The 24,441-nt window shown below is 36.6% G+C and overlaps 1 protein-coding gene across 5 annotated transcripts in view; it reads right to left on the reverse strand.

The window, feature by feature from the left end:
- The window catches only part of SLC2A9 (solute carrier family 2 member 9), a 130,650-nt gene that overhangs the window by 68,292 nt on the left and 37,917 nt on the right, over nt 1–24,441 (reverse strand). For all 5 annotated transcript variants that reach the window (XM_066995643.1, XM_048046685.2, XM_013179956.3 and 2 more), the window contains 3 exons: nt 21,447–21,607; nt 14,450–14,574; nt 13,047–13,192 (listed from right to left, as the gene is read on the reverse strand). In XM_066995643.1, coding sequence (XP_066851744.1) covers nt 13,047–13,192; nt 14,450–14,574; nt 21,447–21,607 — 432 coding nt within the window. The remainder of the gene's footprint in view (nt 1–13,046; nt 13,193–14,449; nt 14,575–21,446; nt 21,608–24,441) is intronic.

Genomic DNA, 24,441 nt, shown 5'->3' on the forward strand with positions numbered 1-24,441 from the left:
AAAGCAATAAATATTTTAATTACAGAGGACTTGACTCATCACCTGCTTAGAACTTGTACAAATAACTTGTCAAGATGGTAAGATTTTAATTTTAAACTGTCACATTGTGAATATTTGCTGGAGCATGAAAAACCCAGCTTTGATCTATTTACAAAAGACAGCTAAATAGTAGAGCAAGTTTGACATCCACAGACTCATTCAAAGTCTGATATAATAAAGTGCAAAGCTGTAGAAACACATGGTGGGAAAAAAAAGAGATAAAACATGACACAGGTTTATCAATTAGACAAGATTAACTTATATCAGAATACAGTAAAGCAAATGTTATTAAGTCAGAAAATTACTAATTAAAATGTAGAAAATTGAACATATTGTAACAATTAAAACGTGGAAAGAAACTGGCACGGGGAAAGTATCAATGGTTACTGCTGACAGGTGGACTAGGGGACTATATGGACTTCAATGACCTATTTAAGCTCTGGTTACATTTAAAATTTTTGTTGATTAGGAAGATTTTATTGATAAAATTTGAAGATGCTTTCCACACAGGAAAGGCTAAGAATATACATATACATATAAAAATTAAAAAAAGATATTGTCAGGGTCATACAACAGAGGTGAGAAGAAGTACCATACACACGGATACTCATTTTTGGAAAAAAATGATGAGGCCAATTAAGTCTGCTAGACAAGATGTGTAATAAGAGCAAAAAGACTGAGTTAGGAAATACATGACTGCCACAGGCTTTACTCTTTGTGTATATATATATGCATATATTTATATATATATATATTTATATCTATAATTTTTTGAAAGCATACCTTTAAAAGGATAACAGCCATGCCACCTCATAGAGATATTTGGGGCTCATTTAGCTTACTGCTTGAAACTTTCAGATTAAATTAAAACAATATGTTTACAATAGAAGCATAAATAGACACTGTCCCTTTTTCTCATTCAATGCACAGCATAAATATGATTGATCCATGAGCAGGTATTCAATGTCCATTTACCAGTCACTATTTGCAACTCCTCTAAATATTTATTCAATTAATTCCTTTGAGAGTGGGAAATGGGTTATGGTGGGTTTACAAAAACAGTTAACTCTCTAGCAACAATAATGACTTTTTGCGTAATACTTTTCTTATGAAAAATTACACATTTTCCCCATTTTGTATGTGCGGAACAACACCTAATACAAGATGGAATCATCTGCTTTTTCTTGTTCCTAAAAGAAGTGGGAGCATTTTCATAAATTTATTTTGGCAAAATATAATCACACACACAAGGAATTACATTTACTGTAATTTCTAGATGCCCTGAAGCATCTTGCCTCACCTCCTGCTGCAGCCCCAGAACGATGCAGGTCTCTTGGGTTTTGTATGTCACATCTGCCAGTCCCATGCGGACATCTAAAGTATGTCAGGGCGTCAAAATGATACTGTATGCTTATGTTCAAGCAATTGAATCTTATCCTCTTTAATAGAGGCTCGGTATGAAAACTTCATATTATACCACAAATATTCTGTCACACAGAAAAATCACATCCCTGCTCTGAACAGGCTGAGTAGACTTGCATGTGCAAAGCTGAAAAGCCTGCACAAGTCCTGCATTTATTTGTTCATCTATTATTGTCCCACAGAAAATACTTCTGATGGTAAAGGACAACCTTACTGGCTTGGGGCCAAGGACTGAAAAAGCATCAAGGTGGAACTAATTTCTTAGCATTAAAATTGTCTTTTCTTCTGCAAGTCAAGGGTATGATGAACATGAGGCAGTTAAGACCAGCTACTAGTGTAATGTGCAAGACAACTGCCTTCCTCTTACTTTCCTGGTGCCGCTCCAAACTTGTCTCTACAGCCTCCTCTGCCTGCAGAGGTAGCTAACCTCATCAATCAACGCTTGCATCCCTGCTGGATACAACCCACAACCCCCCATCTGTCATAATAAGTTTTAATAACAGAGTTATGAATTACTTACTTTCTTGTTTAAAACACAGGTAACCCAGACAGTACACATCTTTCCCCTCAATTCTGCACCCATGTGGATGTTTATTTTTATGTCACTACTATAGATATAGCTCTGACAACACTACTACTCAAGTCTCAGCATCTTCCCAGGTATTATACACTACAGAAAGTTACCAGACTTAAGGCTGTACAATCCTAATCTAAAATTCACAGTAGTCAGTGGGAGGTTTTTGTTACAGATTGAATCACCTTTGGATCAGCCTTGAAAATGGTTGATGTCCAATTTCTGTGACCTTCTGTTCATTAAATTGCTTGTTAGACCATGTTGTACATATCGAGACAGAGAAAGCGTTAAGAGTTACCATAATGCTTATTGGTCCAACTTTTTAATGGAGTCAACAATAGCTAGCTTTTTTTCTATTTTTTTTTCTTACCTAACACTTAAATGGCATAATTGCTGCCTACTTTGTTTATTCATTTCTGAAAAATAGCAATGGGAAATAGCAAGCTTTCAGATGGGATTATTTTCAGCAGTGAGCATAACTTGAGTATATTTAGAAACATAAAAAGTATGTTGAAGCTAAACAAAATTTCTGACAGACTTCATTGCAGAAAAGCATGTGGGATCAGGTTAACTTTCATAAATAATACAGTATAAAATAGTAAATTAAAGTAATTGAAGAGGATAACATTCAGTTGTTTGAACATACTGTATGTATTATTTTGATGCCCTAGTATACTTTAGATATCTGCATAGGACTGGCAGATGTGACACACAAAACCAAGAGACCTACATCATTCTGGGGCTGTGGCAGGAGGTGAGGCAAGATGCTTCAGGGCATCTAGAAATTACAGTCTATGTCATTCTTTGTGTGCTTGTGTGATCATATTTTGCCAAACTAAAGTTACAAATGTTAGACTACGGTATATCAAAGTTAAGAAAAATATTTAAATAATTTAAAACAAACAAACAAACAAGCAGAAATTGCTGTTTTAAGATCAATTGAAACAGCTGAACATTTCATCTTGACACATTTTTAAAGGCAACAATCTGGTTTAGATTTAAAAAAAATCTCATTTTAATTTGACATTTACTTTAAATTAAAAAAAAAAAAAAAAACAACTTAAAGGTGCAATACCAATCCAGTATATATCTGCTGATTTTATTTGTTGTCAATCGTTTCAAAAGCAAACTAAGAAATGCAAGTCTACAAAATACTACTCAACACTAATGACTGCATGCTACCCTATGATGCTTGACCAATTTACCACAGTATTAATATCCAATTTGTAAAGGACAAATTTACATATTAGGACATGAATTTGCAGTAATGGGTGATTTTATAAAGGACAATGGGAATTATAACTGAAATTTTAATCATCCAGAACCTTCAAAAAGGTTTAAGTGGTCATTATATTCCCAGACTGTGAAGCACACTGGGAAGAAAGCCACAGGTCAAATCATTTCAGATTTATTCCTTAATAACAGATTTGTAAATATTATCAGATGCCAGATATTATCAGATATTCAGGCACTAAGAAGACATCATCTAAATCTTTGTCTATACCTTCCCATAAACTAAGAAAGTAGAGTCCGACTAATACCAGATAAGATGAGGTTCGTGGACACATATTGCTTTTTAATAAGTCAACCACAATAGACAGAAAAAGGTTATTGTTTGTTTGGTGGTTTTTTTTGTTGTTGTTTGTTTGTTTGTTTTTTGGTTCTAAGTCTGACAAAAGCAAAAAGTCAAACCTTAATATAAGTGGAAAACAATTACTCTGTGTTTAGTTCAACATGCTAACTATGTTTTTGTGGATCAAGAGAAAGCTGTCTGACAAACTATGAATAACTACTCTTAACTTTCATCGTATTTTGAAATCTTTCTTTACTTCAGAGCTGTTGAAGGCCTTCTTTCCATTAAGGCTTGTCCACTGTTTTTTCATCATACATATATTTATAGTTTTTTCTTCTATAACCACACTTAGACCCACATTCAGACAAATCCTCTCCTGCAGGATGTTCCCCTTTCCAATGCAAAATTGGAACTTTTGGATATTACACATGCCAATCAGCCACATGTTATTCCTAAAACTGCAGGAATTTAAGCTTCACAGCACAACTTTAATGGAATGAAACTCATTTGCATTTACAAGGACTCACAGCTGTTTTCCCATGCATTACTTAATGAGTTCTGTACAGAAAAAGAACAAATAAATACCTTTGTGTCTGTCTGGGGGAACCAATAAAATGTTGATTTATGATCCCTAGTAAATACATAATCTCAGCTGGTCCACAGTAGATATAAGCAAAATACCTCACTTAATGTCTCCATTATAAATATACCAACAATACCCACCACATCCTACCAACAGGGCTGGTGTAACAGAACAGACCTTCTCATCCCATGGTTATTATTGATCTTGTATTGAAAATTGTCCTGTGAATATGCAATAGCCCAAAGGGCCCTGGCAGCATTTCTGTATCCTTGTCAGCGTGACCAAGGCCATGCATCTCTAGCCTGGTGGCTGCACAGCAAATTCCCTTCAACTATTGGGTAAGGTGACCTCTAAGCCCCTGTTCAGCAACTCACAGCTTGCAGTTAAGTGCAAATATTTTGATACATGACATAGAAAGTGCTTCAACAATAGGTAACTCAGTGTCTTATGTGATACTCTGAAAAGATGAAAGAAATTTCCCATTTCTTAAAAGAACAGACCAAGAGAATACTTTAAAAAGGATTGTCATCTCAAAAATCACTATCTCAAGTAACTCTTAATTGGCCTGTCTGGTACCAGTTTACAAAAGTGCAGACAGATTTACATTAAAGATACACAAATCAATCCAGGCTCAGAAAAGCACCTGCTGAAATCTGTGATTATCTAAATAAGCACTGAAAGGCTTTTTTTTTTTTTTCTTCCCTTAAGGTTGTATTTAGAAATTTGTATCTTTGTACAGCTGCTTTCGTGAGCTACACTTAGCAGCCACCATCCTCTTATGGAATTGAGCAGCCATTTACAAGTACCAATATGTCTGCTGTATCCTTAAGATACACTTTAAAATACTCTTCTGGGGAATGCTCTAGCCTTTAGGTCAGAGTTTTGCATTTTGCTAGAAGAATACGAAGAGGCTTTGCTTCTCTGCTTCTAAGAAACTCTGTGCAAGCTCAGCTGTTCAGAGGAATGATAGGGACCAGGGTAGACTGGACTGACCTTTTGTAAGTCTGTCTCAATGGCATAGCATTTACAGAGGAACTTAAAAACTCCTCCTCAATATTTAATGAAGCTTACTCCAAACTTATGCAACTCCTGATCAAAAAAATTGGGGGACCAGCACTGATGAACCTAGTTCCTAGTTTATTTTCCCTCTAGAATCACAGAATGGTTTGGGTTCGAAGGGACCTTAAAAATTGTCTAGTTCCAACCCTCCTGCCATGGACACGGACACCTTCCACTAGACCAGGTTGCTCAAAGCCCCATCCAACCTGGCCTTGAACACCTACAGGGATAGGGCATCCACAGCTTCTCTGGGCAAAAGATAAATATCTTTAGCCATAGTCACTGTCATGGTTCAAGGGGAAAATAAATGTATAGAACAAAAGAGGTCACAGAAAAATATGAGGAGGACTGATTGATTTGTATTTTGTATTATAATGCTAGTATGTAAGATTCATTTGAAGAGCATCTCAGGCAGACCATTTTGTCATTGTTGTCCATCTACAGGCTCTGGGTCCCCAGAGCAATTCTGAGTTGCTTTTTCTCAGTTGTAATATACAGACAGTTTTTAAGGAGTCCTTGAATGTCAGTCAAGAGTCTTAAGATGAAGGATCAGTGAAAAAGAAAATGAAAAACAAGAAGAAAAAAAAACACTAAAAATGAAGATTTGACAAGTAAAGTCAAAGGTTAGTTTTCAGAACAGACTTCAACTAAACAGTCTGTAAAACTGCCTATTTCATCACTGTCTATTTTAGTGCAATTGAAGGAATACTTTTGAAAGAACTTAGTAAAGCATTGTGAAAGATTACTATATAAACTTTCCTAAGTACAAAAAAACTATCACTTCAAATACGCCATTTTCAAGAGTCTTTGTAAATAAAATTATAGTTTGACAAGGAATCTGTAGAAGTTCTTAGAGTTTGATTAAAAAAAAAACACACCATACCATTTGAATGATACCAGATACCATTTGAATCATACCAGAACTAATTTGAAAGGGGCTCATCACAGTTATCTTTTCTTACTAGCCTTACTAGCGTAAAGTACAACTAAAATATAGATTAAGTTCATTAGTCCTTTACCAAATTTAGTTCTTTTTGCCATACAAATTGATATTTACATCAACAACATTTTTTTTTCTGCTAGAACAAAGTAACGAGCTGTGGGAGGATTTTGCCTAGTATCATCGTATGTTACAGACTTATTTCCAATTCCTTTTGCATAAACAAGTAATTGCTAGACAGCTATGCATTAAAGCTGTTCAAATTCCTCAAAAAGTGGAATATAAACTGTAATTCATGTTGTTTCAATGACAAAGACAACATCTAACTAATAAAGAGTTAGTAAATTGTAGCAATAGCAAATTCTGAATGTATTTAGAAGGGGCAGAAGAAAATCTAGAAAAATGCGGTGTATCACTTCAAGATGTATTCAGAAGAGAAATTCTGGGTCTTCTCTCAGGTATTTTTTTCATTCTTTTAAATCTGTTTACCCCACATGGGGTTACCCATAAGAGCCATCAGATTGTAAACAAGTATTTTCTCTTCAGGAAACCCTTCCTGCCTTTAATCATTGCTGCTCTGTCCTGTACCTGTACCTTGTATTGTTCTTGTTAAAATAGGGTGACTAAAACTACTTGTATCATTGAAGAGGTGGACACATCAGGAATTTTACCATACTATCAGCAGTTTTTCCATTTGCTTTATTTTTATTTTGTTCCCTGGATAGACCTACAGGAGCGATAGGTATTGTTCAGGAAGTGTTGCCCTAATAGGCCTTTGGAGATAGCACAGCAAGGCTTCCAGGATGACATGCTACTCACCATGAAACAGTGCAATACAGCTAGACAAGTATGACATAAAAAGACTTGAATTATATAAAACAGGACTCCTGAAGTAAACAAAATCTATTTTTCCATTGGCCTACCCATGGCAGACAGATATTCTGGTCTGAACAGCAGGCACAGCCAGGCAGCCACTAGGGGAAATTGCTGGAAAAACAACTATACCTTAGGAAAACATTACACACTACAGGAAATAGGGCTCTGAAAGGCAAAGTCTGAGGAAAAGATGGCAACATGCAACAGTTCCAGTTTGACCTGTCCTGAATACACACACACTGAAACATTTTTGCCCTTTCTCATATCTGTACAAAAATGAAAAAAGATACTGAGGTTCAATGCATAAAAAATATGAATTGAGTAACTACAGCAAATATATTCATAAACTATATCCTCTGTCATTAAAGGAAAGACTAAAGCCCACCTTCATTAAACAAGCTGAAGCAATAAACAAAAATCAACTTGGTGGTCTACAACATTTAAAATATGTTAACATGCTAAGAAAAACCTTTGGAGTGGGACACAAGCTTATATGCAGGAAGAAACAGATGAGTTACTTACAGAGAGATACCATTTGAGAATACCCAGAATACACTGGAATTAAGGCCATGGAATATTCCCCTGAGATCGTAAGGGTAAATTTGAACTTTCAGAACCAAAGTTGACAATGCACTGGCAAAAGATCTGTAGGGAACAATCCGTCAGAAAAATGCTCTGGCTTATTTAGTCGCAGAATCACATAAAGAAAGAGAAAGTGGAAACACCTGAAGGGCAGTGTTTTTAAAAAGTGACAGGTCTGAAATACTTTATCATAAATATCTGTTTTCTCTTTCAGTCAAATACGCAGAAAGCTGCACATGCTATACAATGTAAAATGCCCCAAATTAAATAATCTTGTAGCAAGCAGCAGTAATTCAGTGCCCACCTTATGGCAAATAACATGATTCAATTCCTGAGGGACAGAACCAAGTTGTCATCTACAGTTGCCAGGGCTTCCTGAAGAATAAATGGCTGTGGACTAGAGAAGGCTAGAACAAGATACTAGCAAATGAAAACAAACATGCTATTCTCAGAAGTCAGGATTGTGAAAAGAAGCAGGTCACCAGCATATAAAGTAGCTGTGCTCTGTATTCTGATCACCAGCCAGCTTTAACATAGCATAATTCCCCGAGCCTCAACAGAAACATAGTAGATACGGATTCCCGTAGGTTAGAATGTGTCAGAATCAGAACCTTTAATGAAAGGAGTCGCTGGGATTTTGGTGAATGGGAGGGAATTAAGATAGGGGAAAGAATATCAAAGCACAGCAGCAGAGGACCAGTGTCATGACTGCAGCCTTTCTCCTTTGGAATAATCACTCTTAGTAAACATTGCACGCTAAAGGAACACATTCTTCAGACTCAGTACTCTAAAATTAGTACCTTTGGAGACAAATAGAATAAAAGCCTATATATTCAGAAACCAAAAGAATGCCTGTATTCAAGTTTTAGAATCATTATTATATTTCTTGCATCTGTTCTTTTATACTATAATTTAAAAATTGGATGTAGTAGTGTTTAGCAAGTTCTTGTCAATATGGTATGATGTGGAAAAAAATGTATTTCTAGAATATTTCAACCAAAACTTTTTAAGAAAATTCAGGAAATATGGAGTATTTTGATTTAAAAAAAAAAAGTGTAATTTCATCTCATCTAAGTTATCTCTGTAGCTGTTTACTTGGGTTTAAATTTAAAACCAGAATTGGTATAGAGGAAGGCACCTAGGATAAGAAGGAGATTACAGAGACTGTTTTACTAGAAGATATGATCTAACCTGAAACTAACCTTAAGGATATAAAACTATTAGAGAGTGTGCAAAGGAGGGCTACAAAGATGGTGAAGGGTCCAGAGGGGAAGACATATGAGGAGTGGCTGAGATCCCTTGGTTTGTTCAGCATAGAGCAGGCTGAGGAGAGGCCTCATGGCGGCCTGCAGCTCCCTCACGAGGGGAGCGGAGGGGCAGGCGCTGAGCTCTGCTCTCTGGGGACAGCGACAGGACCCGAGGGAACGGCATGGAGCTGGGACAGGGGAGGGTCAGGCTGGGGGTTAGGGAAAGGTTCTTCACCCAGAGGGTGGTCGGGCACTGGGACAGGCTCCCCAGGGCAGTGGTCACGACACTGAGTCTGCCACGGGTCAAGAAGCATTTGGACCACGCTCTCAGACACATGGACTGATTTTTGGGTGGTCCTGCACAGAGCCAGGAGCTGGACTTGTTGATCCTTGTGGGTCCCTTCCAACTCAGGATATTCTATGATTCTATGAACACAAAAATCACAAGTAATGTGACGAGGATAAAGTAAATACTTCAGTAGGTGGGGAAAAAGTCAGAGTGACCAAAAGACAAAAAGAACAATGAGAATAAATTGACAGAATTGGCCATAAAAAGATAAAAGAATCAAATAAGATTCTCAACCATCAACATTTCCAGTAGAAAGATTGGGAAGGCTGTAGTGATAGGAAACAAGCAACCACCTTTAAGACAAACTTTGACAATTTTTCTGAAGGAGAAATTATAACAATTAGTCTAGGAAGTAGGGAACTGGACTCTGTGATACAGGGGAGCACTTGCTCTCCTCCTCTCACTTCAGTGTTTCACATATTTTCTGCATGAGCTCTGAAACTGTCAGGTTTGCATTCATGCAGTGCAATAACATAGCCAAAGAACCTGACCATTGCCCCCCAGCACCAAATTATGCCTCCTGCTTCACCTGTGTGAGACTTTATAAATAAAAAACTACTAAAAATCACTTTGGGGCTGCTTAACCTACTCAACACAAAAAGAAGCACGTTCTGAATTGCCTCAAGTAATACTCAGAGCTTCAGAGCTATTTTTATCACATTTCCACATTTAAAGGAACACTGTTGCATTCGATAACTGAGGAAGTTACCAAATAGGTTGTTAATAAAGGCTTGTAAGGCTATGCCCCAAAGTCTATGTAAATGCTTTCCTTTTCTGTAGAAAGACTTCTACAGAACCACTGAAGGCAACAACCTCATATAATCCAGATAAATGCACCAAGCTCCAATTTAAAAGTTAAATTTTATGCTCAAGCTACTTCAGCCAGAAGTCTGTTCCAAATATCATTGCTGAATTTCAGCATGCAATTATTCATAGAACATTTATGAACAGTTCTTCTTGTAGCAATACTGTCCTTCAGATTAAGCAACTCTTCCCTCTCTAATTCTTCCTTCTGCATCAACAAGGTGCACCCAAATCTTCTCCCTTCCCTCTATTTCCTCAGCCAAGCAAGCAACGTTCTTGTCATCTCCTCTTATAAGAAGCCATGCTTGCAGCTCTCCCCATGTCCCTTCCTGTTCCAAACAGTCTCTTCCAGCAAGATACCCAACTAGGTCTTTGTTCCTCCTTTCTTCAAAAGCACCACAGCTTAAATACTATGATTAATAACCTTTCAATTTAAGTTACAAGTCATACATACATGACAGACCTCAGGAGAAATTTTTTATGAAACCATGACAGAAGACAAATATTTATAACTTATTTCTATTATTCACATTACCATTATCTACAACCAACTCTGATAGAAACAAGCAACTAGCCACAGAGCAATGAAAAATATTCCTTGTGAGGTTTTAAGCCATGATAATTAAAATTTGGTCATCGCTAGACAGACTTAACAAGGGTGTTTTTTTCAGATACTAGTGCACGCAGTGGCACAGAATGGTGATCACCGGTGACAAGCTCCCACAGATTGGAGCTTTCCATTCAAATGTAGAATTATATCACAGAATGTCATATTACAGCCTTGGCCTAAGTTATAATGGAAACCACCCCAGAATTCTGAGGAAAGCAAGCGTTTGCTTTACAGTTACAAGCGAAATCATTGAGAAGATACCGTGAATGTGAAGCTATCTCTGAAATAGGGTGGCTGTGGATCTGGAATACTGTCCTCACTTCAAATGCATCAAAACTTTCTCCAACAGAAGAAAAAGGAGAACAAAATAAGTATTCTGGGAATAATTTGATAAGCTTTCACATCATTACAGAAGCTACAACATTAATCAGTGAGAAGATGACATCTAGAAGGTAGTTAGCAAATATCTTGAATGTACTTTCAAACATGATCAAACACAGTGACAGAAATTTAAGCAAGATATTTGCTGGGAAGAGGAGGAGGAGAGTCTTGCAAGAACCAAAGAACTCAGAAAGAGGACACCATGTTTGGTTCTTTCCAATTTCAACAGAAGTGAACTCCTCACATGTACCCTCTGCAGCAATTTCCTCTGGCAATGGTTTGTTCCTTGTGCAAAACTCCCACTGGTATCATGGGGAACACCACACAAAGCTATGGAAAAAAATCCTGGCTTGACTGAAACCAAAAGAAATTTTGATAAAGCCTTCAAAAAGGGCTAAGACTGCACGAGGGAATAACATTTCAAAAAGCCTGAGGTTTTCCCTCAGTGCTAAATTTTATTAATGCATTAGAAGAAAAATACACCCACATACCCAACTGGAAAAATCAGGCCAACTCCAATAATTTCATTGGAACTATGCTAATTTACACCAGCCAAAACTGTGCTCCTTTTATATACTGATGTTACTCATCTTGAAAATGAATAATTCCACAAATAAAGTATATTTCTTCTTATATAAACTAATGGTTAACTTTAATGGTGTAACATTAACTAACTAACAACATATTAAAGCAGTTTGTAGAAGCAGAATCGCAATCTGCATGATTTGGGAGTGACAAAAATTAAGACAGCGGGAAGGGGAGAACAGAAACAAAAAGAGTGATATGAAACCAAGGAATAAGTATATCCTTTTCAAAATAACCCAGAGACCTGGCAGGAAAATAAGAATTTTCACATGACACCTCACCTTTAAAAGCATGTGCATGTTTAGAAAAAAAAATAAAAATAAAAATCTACTGCTTAAGAGCTGACATATATTCTAAGCAGTTGAATCAGCTCCTTGACATTTAATACACTCTTTTGTAGTGCACTAGCTTTCAAAGCAAGAGAAAAGACATTGCAGAAGCCATGCAATGAACTGAAAGTCATTTTAAGTTTTTACCTAAGATCTGCTGCCTTAAAAGGGGAGGGAGGGAAGTAATCTGTTCTTCAACCAAAGGGTAAGTTGAATCAAACCATTTGCCTTCAGCAGAGCTTAACAAGATCATAGAATCATAGAATGTTAGATAAGTAAGCCCAAGGATAAAAAGACAATAGGAGAGCTGGTCATATAAAAATAAAAGTGTCAGGGAGGATGCTATCACGTATTTACACGGAGTTGAATTTAGATGGACATGGGAGGACAGGCTCTCCTCACTTTTCAGCTGTTTACTACTTTTGCTGACTGTCAGAAGGGATTCCTAGTTCAGGTTTCACTGCAAGAGGATTGCTGCAGACACTTCCTCTGCACTGCCTTGAAGGCTCATCTCTGGTTGAAAAGTATTTCCAAGTGCTAGCCTGAATAAACCTCGACTTCATTTATTCAGAGTAATGACGACATCCAGTGGCCACCAAGTTAATCTCAGCCTATGGGAGCAAGATAACCTCCTATATCAAAACAGATATTCGCTTTACACCTGGTAGTTCATGAGTGCATGACAAGAAGCACTGTAATTATTGGGCAAGAGTCAGCTTCTTGTTCAAATTCAAAACAAGACTTTTTCTGTTCTATCTCACTTTGAAAAATTATAAATAAAATACATGAAAACCCCTAAGCATTTCCATGGTAATCAAAGAAACAGGAAAACAGTATGAATAAATGTATATAAAGAAAGGGGATGGGACGGGAAAACATGCGTATGCACACACAATCCGCTCAAGCTGTCAAAACTGGTTGCCACATCTACCGAACCCACACACACTTAAATGATATGGAAGAAACCATTTTAAAGTGTTTCAAAATAAAAAAGTAATGGGTCTGTTTCCCATTTTCATAAGGAACTCTGTCAAAATACAGCTCTTTAAACATGCTTGTGTTCTTTCACAGAAAATGTCTGTTGCATACTTACTGTCCCAAATATCTCTGGCAGCCCCAAAACTTGCCCAGTGAAAACACCAACACAGATGAAAATTGCTGTGACCTGACCCAACGAACCACGGATTTCCTTAGGAGATATTTCACTCAAATACATGGGAAGGGCACTCAGAGAAATGCCTACAAAAGAAAGGTGGAAAAAACAAACAAACAAACAAAAATATAAACTAAGTCATAACACCTTTTCCATACACCAAGTACAAAATGAGCATCTACTGAAAGGAGTCTGAGTACTAATCTGCTCATAAGAGAGGCATAAAAAATTGCATATAACAGCATTACATCCACGGATAATATGAATTATCTTTTCTGCACGCCTAATTACTTTTGCACTATTTAGCAGCCATGGGATTGATTATCTCTGTTACACATCTACAGTGATGTGTGTTGGCTGCTATTTGAAGAGAAGCAGCAAAGGTTACTGAGAGATGAGAATCACCAAGAGAATAGATTTTTTTGTTTTTAATTTGTTCACCCCAAAGGAAACAAAATGAAGTTTGCACTGGTGCAGGTAAGGAAGAAAAAACAACATATCAGACACGTAGATCAGACAGTGCCAAGTGAAACATTTTCACTGTAAAAAGTATTAGCAGATGTTCCTCCATATACAGGCTTACAGCTGCAGTGAACTTTTGACAGCAGGCATAAAATAAGGGCAAGAATGCTGCTCAAAACCAGGAGAAAACAAGTGCATGACCCTGGTTAGCAGACTGACCATACTGACAAAGCTCCAAACATTCGATCATCCGCTGGTGGTGTGAGACAAAAATTGGCAGCTAGCACCAAAATTCCCCATAAACTGCATATTGCAAGTGAAATACACATCTACTTTCAAAGAACTGTAGTTTGTACTTATAGACAAGATAGCCAAAGTTTGCCAGAAATGCTCAGTGTTGCAAAAGCCAAAACACTTTCCATTGCTTAAGTTCATGTAATTACACAGAGAGGATAATACCATCTCATTTCATCAAGTCTGTCTCCATATCAGGTTAGTACTTCTAACCATTTAGAAATCTGTAAAGCTGCTGAGAACTTCATTGCCAGGTGCAAGACTACTCTGGTGCAGAGGTGCTTCCATGATTTACTTTTAAATTGGGAAGACAACATTGCTAGGAGTGAATGATGATGTTCCAAACATCCTGTTTAATCCTACCACTGTTAACATCGGATCCAACAACTTCCAAACACACAGGAACAAGAAGCTTTAATAAATAGACTACATCCTCCTAATCAATGAAATGATTTTCATTGCATATTCTATGGGAGCTGATAAAGTAAAGGGGAAAGAATTAGGATTGACACCAGCAGCTGGGGGAGAGGAGAAATGTTATGTGTAAAGCAAGCATTACAGATACGTACAGCATGCTAATAGCTTACCTGCATCAACACCCATTATTATGCGGCCCAGTATGAGCATTTCAAACGATCCCGCCAGCAGAGAGAGCGACATCAGCAATGCAGCCGTCACTGCAAATACATTATTGAGCAGCAGTGTACACTTCCTAAAAGGAGAAGATACTTTATGTAGGTACCAGCATCATAACAGATAAATCTCGTCATATTCCAAGCACACTAAGCTATTACTCTTAAATATTCATAAATAAACCCCAAAAGTGACTAGCAAATTGTGCCTTGTACATGTTGTATAGAGTTCCAAAGCATAACACAACGCTACACCTAAATGGATACAGTTCCAAATCTATACCACAGCATTAAAATAAAAAATATCATAGTCAACAAAAGAGCTGTACTTTGAAGGCATGGCAATTAGCCATCCTACACACCCTAAGAACCCAAGAGCCATACCTGAGACTCTATATGAATAGAAACAAACATATTCTGAGCAAATGAATGTATGTAGGAACCAGCAAATGTACTTCAAATAGCAATAAGCTGACGTAACTATAGGCATTTTTATTCTACATATTGTTTTTGCCATTTTGAGAACTTCCAAGCACTGACATTATTTATGTCATTATAATCCATCCATGACATCCATAAACCCATGACATTAAATACATACATGGAACAAAATTACTGCTTGCAATTTTTAGAAAAAACACTTGGGAGAGGTGGAAGGGGGAACACAGCAATAAAAATCAACCTCTTTCCAAAAGTGTTAAAATTAACCAAAATATTGATTTATATCTTCAACTTTTTCCAGTTTTTGAATTATCTCTTTGTATAACAAGTTGATTTTTTTCAAAGCTCTTCTTTATGAAAAATGATTACTTTGTTAAAAAAAAAGACATGAAAATATATTTTTTAAATTTCAAAACACCTCCATTTCTCATTCACATTATGCCAACAGCAGCATATCTTACAGTTTTCATCTTACAGAACCTTCTGCTCAAATTTAAGTACTCATTAATTCAACAGTGACTCATAAGTCTCATAACTTCTGCAGAAGGAAATACTTTATAAAAGAAATAATATGTATGATTTCACAGGCCTTTGCCAGTCAGATTCAAGCACAGACATACTCTTTCTCTGAACTGACGGGAGTAGCCTGGGTAAAGATATAAGACCAATAGCTCTGCTGTGTCTTCCATTGAAAGATTAAATAGAAAACCCACCCAAAGCTCAGAAAATCACTGCTACCTTATACACGTCCTGTTGTCTCCCCACAAGTGGCTTTTTGCTAAATTACAGCCTGTAGGTGAATGGCTGGAGAAGCCATTAACTTCAGGTTCAGCCCCACAAGTGACTGAAAAACTCATAATTCCCAGATAGAATCACGGCCGTGGCTTGTGATATCTAATGAAGATGTGTTGGCCTCTCTACACTACATCACAATGAAATAGCTGCTTTGCATTGCTTGTGATATAACACAGGACAAAACACAATTGTTTTCACAATAACATGGCAAGAAAATGATCTAACCCTATATTTTCCATCTATGAGTCACCTCACTCAGCTATATGTGGTAAAGCAATGGAGCTTTGTATTTACCAGGTTTTGCAGTCACTTAATTAAGAACAGTTTTGATTTTGCTCTTGAATTACAACTCAATACTGAAGCATCAAGCTCCATTCAAACAACATATGAAGGAAACAACTGATTTGATAACAAAATGTACCTGGAGAAAAACATCACTGATGATGTCAATTATGAGGAATCCATTAACTTTGACGGTAAATTATGTAGGCTGACAACACACAAATTTTATTAAAGAACTGAAGTGGTATTAAATTTTTAAGTATTTTCAATGGATTTTCACCTTCTCTGTGTTGCCACTTCCATGTAAAATAACAGGAATGACCAGAAAGGCTGTCTACCTTTTTTTTTTTTTTTTCCAAAATGAGTAACAAACCAACACAGTGGTCCACGTTCCACATTCTTCTTGAGTTCAACACACAGCCACCAAATGGAAATATCCCAGTCATTGAACAAATGATCCAACTAATTACAACAATTAATATATTTTTAATAGTAAGTATATTAAATATTTATGTTTTAATTACTTTTCCAACTTTCTTTTTTTTTTTTTTTAAATTAAAAAACTGCTTGAACACTGTTTGAATGAGATTGAGACCAGACAAGGAAAGAGATACAGCACATTTAAAGTACATGTTCGTATAACATAGCTGTCAAGAGAATAGTGCTGATTTTGCTATTTGAAACAGGCTTTTCAAATGGATATAATTTAAGAGGGCTAAAGATAATAAATAATGCCAAAAAATGGAAACAAGTCAGGTCAAACAAGTGCTATACATTTATCTGGAGTTGTTACTTTCTTCTTTTACAAGAAAAGGAAAAGGGAAGGGAAAAGGGAAGGGAAGGGAAAAGGGAAGGGAAAAGGGAAGGGAAAAGGGAAGGGAAAAGGGAAAATGTAACCTCCTTTTAGAAAAGGTTGGCCAACAACCACTTATTCTACGAAGCATGCTGGAGCATAGGAAAAAAGCAAGGATGGGCAGAGGGAAGCTGCTATGCACTGACCCTGACCCCTTGCACCACCTGGCCCCTCACCAAAGAGACTCAGTGTAACCTGTGGTGATCAAGGGTGAGTAGAGGAGTCTGGAGTAGGAGGAAAGGTGTTTCAATATTCACCTTCTTTCTTTCCTAATACCTGATCAGTAATTAAATGCTTATGCTAACTGGCAATAATTTAAGTTAAATTCCCCAAGCTGAGTCTCTTTCAAGCATGACAGTAATTTGTAAGCGATTTCTCTTTCTTATTTTTTTGACCCATGAGTTTTCTCACTCCTGTTCCTCCTGTTTCTCTCTGACACCCTGTCCTGCTTGTGGGATGGGGAGTAATGAGCAGCTAGGCGGGGTGCTCAGCTGTCAGCTGGGACCAGCTCAGCACATCTATGAACAGAAATAACCACTTCTCATAAATAACCACTTCTCAAGAAAAAAACAAAAACAAACAAACAAAAAAGCAGAACCCTCTGGACTCCACATGTTGCCTTGCTTTACTTCCAATTAGGTCATGTTGTATTCAGAATTGCTACAATCATAAATTAGCAATGCATTCCTGGTCACATAGGCCAGAACTGTATTACCCTAGACACAGGGCATAGGAAAAAGAAAAATGGAAAAAAAAAAAAACCTTGTATATACTGCTTGTATAACTCCAATAAAATGATATAATGATAACACACTTCACAGTGTATTGTAGCAGACACTTTCCCCTGGGAAACTCCAACCAATATTGTCATATAACTGCTTACCGCACTTACAGAGTGTAAGCATACAAACTTCAAAACTAACCCACCAGAAGAAAAGTCACATACTGGTGCATTGGTCAGCCTAATCATTTTTCACAAATTGATTGATCAAGCAATTGTCAAATGGCACAAGAAACCCACTGAAACATAAATATCCTACCTAGCTCTCACATAGCACATTTCATTTCAGTCTTGCTGAAGGTTATAGAGCACATCAGTAACCCTATTGCTGTAAACAGTTAAACAGGCAAATCAAGAGTGAAGTCGACTCAACCTAAAGCTAACTTGCAAAACAGTGTCAGAGCTAGGAAAGGGAACCTGGACTCAAGTGTGAGTCCACACCTTCACATACTGCACTTACAGGCATGCAGACAGTCACTGTTTTGTGTTAAGAGCCCTGGGTTGTCTCAGTTGAGAGCTAAAGGAAATATGATTGGGGGGGGGGGGGAGGGGAGGTAATGATATTTCTATTAATCATATAGTTTATGGCAAACTGCCTCTGCTGCAGCTATTACACTAAAAATCCTAGACTAGAGTTCATTTAAATGTGAAGATCTTTTTTCCTTCTTCTGCTCAAATTCAGAATTTTCTCTAGCCCAGAGAAATAAAGCATTTATGCATTCCAAAAGGAAGATGCAATCAAAAAAATTTTGATTGTTTGAGCACAGAGCATTTTTTCACAAGCAGCTATATCCTAAGACAAACAATAAGCATGCCAACTTATTACCAAAAATTGGTTGTCTCTTAAGGTTGGCTATTTGTTCTGCTGCAGGACTGTAATTTCTACTTCTATGCTCAGTTGGAAATAGTTGTAAGAGATGAGCAATTTGCTCAGTAGAAATCACAGTTTCTATAAGCATCCCAGTTGAGCTGGACAATTTACACATCAACTTGGCACAGACAGAGCTAAGCTTTAAATAATTTTCCCTTTTTTATTGATTTTTTTTTAAATAAATCTTTTTTCTTTTCTTTTTTTTCAGATATTTTTGGTATTGAAAACACTTGAGTATCTCCTCCTTGGAACTGTTCTATTTATTTTATTTTTTTTTGCAAAATCACATCTATCTTGCGATTTCAAAGTTGTCATTTGCTCTCATGATAATGGATAGTTCCACAAAGGCCGGAACAGAATCCTACTGACTACATGACTTCCGCAGCTGCAATAATTTCAGTTTTAATTAGGGATTTGAATTAATAATCTGTTTGTATAAAACTCTCAACTAGGAAAATGATAGAATTTTTAAGTTTCCTCAAAAAATTGTCATTGCCTCAAAATATAATAAGGATTCAGTACAATAAAGACTCTAGAAGCTCACCTTAGGAAGCAAATATGATACCTTATACAAAAAGTACAGTAAGGAAGCTAGGTGTTTAAATAATGAACTGTCGAGTCCAGTAACAGAACAAATACTGATCACTATTTTAACTACAGCAGATAACCTGAGAATAAAAGAAATGGTAGCATTACTAAGATAATCCAGATAAATTCCTTTAATTGCTTCAGACTCAAAACAATTCACTGGGCTAGAGGTAAGGCCTTACACGTCTTTTGCAAATTCCTCTCCAGCAGTGGCTTAAGCAATTCACTGAGCATATCTCTCAGGATGTTTAGGATGTGCAACAGCAGCTACTCTTCATTAGAAGACAGGAATTTAAATTATAAAGTGTCAAAACCACATCTGAACATGGGACTTCTACTTATGTGGATGAAGGCCCTCTTTGAAAATTTTGCCCTGAACCTCTCTTGAAATAAGTAGTGCCTAGCAATCTGGTAATCTGAAAATTATGTTATTAATCTTACAGCAATATGAATCAAGAGTGCTCTTTTTAAAGTCACACATTATTTCCAACTAATGTTTTTGATCCCCATTAGTACACTATTCTGTGTCAGTATAAATGGAGCACAGCTTCATCATACGCACAGCTCTCTAATTTACAGTTAAATTTAACAGCATATTTCATTGTTCTGTCAACATTTCATAATGTCCTCTTCAGTTACTGTAGCGATATGTCAGTCTGGTTTCCCAGACCAGACAAACACACTGCAACATGAACAGCAAAACCAAGAACAACATTTGATGAGCAGCTTTTATCCAGTGTCTCTGAGAGATGTAATTCCTTCCAATCTCTAATCAAGTACTCTTATACCATATCTATGAGAAAGCTGTTTTCATGGTTTGACAGGGATAAACATAATAAACCGGGACAGAGCCTCCAAGCTTTAAAGCTCTGCCCTGGAAATACAATCTGCTCCCATCAAAGTGGTATTCTTACAACTGACATCAGCCACCACTTTAACTTTCACATAAAATCATTCTACTCTCCACCAAAAATCAAAGTCTTCTATGAACTTGTTTTTTAACTACGTTTTTAATAAAAAAGAGAAGACTTAGTGACAATTCCAGGAATTAAACAGTCTGACTCAGGGAGAGTTTCATATATTCAATAAGTATATAAAAGCCAAATTGATGAATAGAAAAAAGAAATTGCAAACCTAAAAAAAAAATAAAAGTGACTATGAAAAACATTATGAATTAAAAATCAAATGGTGAATTGATGGAATAGAATACATTAATAAAAATTGGATAATAGATTTACAAGGTAGAGAGCAGTGACTTGCAGCAAGTGCAAAATGGAAGAATGTGAAACTATTGTTTGAGGTGTAAAATGGGATGTGGAAGAGTTGGGATAAAATATAGTGACAATTAAGGAAAAAAATCTAAGTAGAGGAGTTGAGAGAGATGACTAACAGGCTTAGGAGAGCGCAATGTAAAGTACATGATTGAAATAGTCAAATGTAGAATACAAAAAAGTGAAAACAATGGAGAGGGCTGCTTATGTTTGAGACTCTATGATGACCTTCTTTGGTGATTTAATCAAGCAGAGATTATCAAATGATATAGAATTTATAATTAAGGAAAAGCCAAATGAACAGTTAATATGCATCTTATAGTGTCTTTTTATCCAGCCCCTTCCAAATACAGGGAAATTAAAAATCACTTTTAAAACTCTTTGGAAGAAGGTATGAAACTGAAATTTGACAGAAGTATCTAGTTGCTACCTACTGCGAAAATGCAGACAAACCAGTAAAAACATTTCTAAAATACTGGTATTTGTTATAGTCAAGATTTGGTCAAATACTGCATTGCATAGAACAGGGAAGGTGACAACAAGCATGTGGAAAAATAAACATGAACTTCACCCTAGTCTATATCTTCAAACCATATTTTAAGTTGACAATAAGGATAAAAAAAAAAGACTAGATTTTTATTACTGCAAGATAACAAATCTGGTTGAGAAGCAAATGAGGCAAACTGATAGTTTTATTTGTGCAGGATAAGATACCCAGCAAACTTGCGGAACAAGAAGCTGCCAACCCTTTCTGAAATTCTTCCTTTTATATGGTATTTTCCTTTTGCACTCTTATCTATTCAACTTCCTTGACATCTGAACCCACTGTCAGTTCAGAGCAGATAGTTTCTATGATTCAAATAATGCACAGTAAGGCCAGAGAAAAGGGTATTAATTTTACTCTTTGAAATTCACAATTCTCAGATACAAGCTTTCATAATTTGAAGATGTTTTAATTTGCATTCTGGTAAAGGTGAAAAGAGTTATAAAAAAAAAGAAAATACAAGTAAAGCTTTCTATAGAAGTTAGGTTAGCAACTTCTTTAGAAACCAGGTTTCCAATGTACTTACCGTCCAAAGAACTTCACAATTGGGGTAACAATAATGGCACCTACAAGGCCACCGATGGCAAAAATAGATACAGTTATAGACCAGAGGAGAGTCAGGGTGCTTTCATCCACTGAGAAGCCATATCTTCTTTCCCAAGTTTCATTGTAAAACTTCTTGATGTACTGAAAGAAAATACATAACAATAGTACATGTAAGAATCACTCTTTAAGAACACTATTTACAGAAATTGAATAAACAACAGTAGCTTGTTTGCAAGGACCACCTTTGCATTTCTACCTCCCTCCTCTAAAAAAAGGGTACTCAACTCTAGATGTAACTGTACTACAGACTAACTGAACCAGTCAAAGCATACAAGGACAAGCCATTTAAAACAAGGTGGAAACACCAGTAGACATGAACATTAAAGAAGCCTATAAAAGAGAAACTTCTTTAAAGAAAGGATGTTACAATTTAGGTTGCCAGTACAACATGAACAACAGTTTGTGTTAGCCTTACTGGGATAAGGGCTCGGGCACATAATCACACTACCCACACATAGCATGATGCTGCACATCAGCTGAGCTTTGCTGGCTGCTCATGTACATACCCTTAACCTCAGGCAAACAAGGTATCACATCACATCCTAGCATAACATTTTTTGGACAAGATAAACAAAACTGCACTCTAGCACACATCATGACTTAAAAAAAAATGCTTAAATGCTAACTACTGCTGGTGAATCAACAAGTAATTGTACTGCTTTTTCATGGATCTATAATGATAATAACCTTGGGGAGGGGGGAAATCAAGGAAGGAAGGAAGGAAGGAAGGAAGGAAAAGAGCCACATCTTGACAGATTTGCATGTGGAGTAGGATGAATTAAATTAAGACTATCCACGCATTTCTACACACGTACCACAATGAAGGTAGTATATTAAAGTAGTTTTCCCATTTACTGAGCTTTTTTTTTTTGCCTTGCCACCATTGTGCTTCTTTCAGAAATCTGTACAAGCACACATACGTGGAAAATACTCTAGGTGTTAAGCTACCACAGAGAATCACAGTCTTTCATGGAGGATTTCAAAATCTGTTGCATACTTGTTGCATACAGAAGATTAAGTCATTCACAGGTAACATCTCTAAGGGTATCAGACAGTTTTGGGTAGTGAAGCAGTGGGTCCAGTGTGCCCACCTCAGGCTCACTACCCATGATGAATGGTCTGCCCAAAAGCCATCCTCCTGGGGCTGCCAAATGGCCAAAAGTCAGCAGATCTCCACCTCTGGCATTAGGACCTTGTCCCAGGCCATATTCCAAACCCAGAACTACAGTGACAGGGAGAGAAATATAGATAATAAGACAGACATTTGGCTCAGCTGAGTAGGTAGCTATAAGGTATTTATAAGCACCTGGGAAAACAACTTAAACCTTCTGACTTACGCAACAAATTCTAAATCCCCACTGAGTATAACACATGAATCTGCTTTCTGTCTTCACACCAAAAAGATATTTGTCTGTTATATTGCATGAAAGTCACATTAAAATTAAGTTATAAAATAAAACCAGGAATGGAGACCGGTTATGAAGCAATTTATCTCCTGGAATTTGTACTACTTTGGTGGTCTGTTCTGATTCATATTTAGCTTATGAAACTCCCTCGAAATTTTTTAACGATACTTTAGAAGCTATGTAAGTAGGAATCCTTTTGGTGGAAGTCTGCACTGTGCTCACCATGAAACAACATTTATCATCTCTATTTTGTAGTTCAGTCCTAAAAGACAGAGTTCAGATCTGCTCAAAAAGAAGTGCATTTTACTTGTCTGTTTTTTCCAAGGGGCAGTATTGTAAAAATGAGTGATGCTATAGCAAATTCTTTTGCATAAGTTTAGGAAAAAAATAGAGTGAACTGAAAAAAATGGAGTTTTATGGATTGAGATAAGAAGGGAGGCTGTGTCCACTTTTATGTCTTACTTATGATAGTGCAGCACCTGGAAGCCATACAAAATCAGGGAACTATTAAGTCAAGCAATAAAAAATAACATTTTTCTCCCAAAGAATTCACAGCCAAGACAAATAACTGTTCGAAGAGGGAGGGAAGAGCTGACAGCTGTTGGTTTGATACTAATGGGGGAAAAAAAATCCCATAGTATCAAAAAAACCTAGCTTTGTTTGACACTGTTAAGAATCACAAATCACTTCTATAAATAAGTTATAGCTTCTCCCCTTCACATTTACATAAACTGCTTTTTGAATGAAGTACAGGCGGCTAAACAAGGTAAGCAATTTCTTTTCAGTAATGAAAGATGTATCAAACATGAAATTAGACACCTATGATCCAGATATAAATCTATCTGCCAGACAAGTGGGTTCTCATAAAAAAATGAAAACCTGAGATCTGGCCTCTCCTATCTTCAGCTAAGTAGGAATAGAGAAGACGGACAGTTTTCTCCCATGGCAACTTAATTTTCTTAAAAGCCTTCAATATGAGCCCTTCCAGAATAGTTTTTGAAAGTCCAAGTATCTCTTCAATCTTTGGAGAGCTCCAACAGACGCCAGAGGCACAGTGCTGCTTCACAAAAGCCATGCCAGCTCCTCCTCCTCAAATTCTCTCCTTTCTATTATTGTTTCTGCTAGTTTGTCAGGTACAAATATATATTACTTAGATGTGTCTTCCAAATCTTCCCCTCAAAACTACTTTTTTTTTTTTTTTTTTGCTTTCAAGTCATATTAGCCCATTCAATTTCTCTGTTACTGAGGAAAGGTTGGATGTGGTGCTTAGGAACATGGTTTAGTGGGTGATATTGGTGGTAGGGAGATGGTTGGACCAGATGATCTTGGAGGTCTTTTCCAACATTAATGATTCTATGATTCTACTTATAAGAAGCTAAACTGTGATATGTAGCATGTATTTCACTTTTTTTTTGTTTGTTTGTTTTTTCAGTCTTAAACAAATATTAAGATATTTTGTCAATTGGATAGAAAACTATCACTAATTTTATTCTATATCTTCACTGACAT

Source organism: Anser cygnoides, chromosome 4 (assembly GCF_040182565.1).
Source record: "Anser cygnoides isolate HZ-2024a breed goose chromosome 4, Taihu_goose_T2T_genome, whole genome shotgun sequence".
Classification (NCBI taxonomy): Eukaryota; Metazoa; Chordata; class Aves; order Anseriformes; family Anatidae; genus Anser; species Anser cygnoides.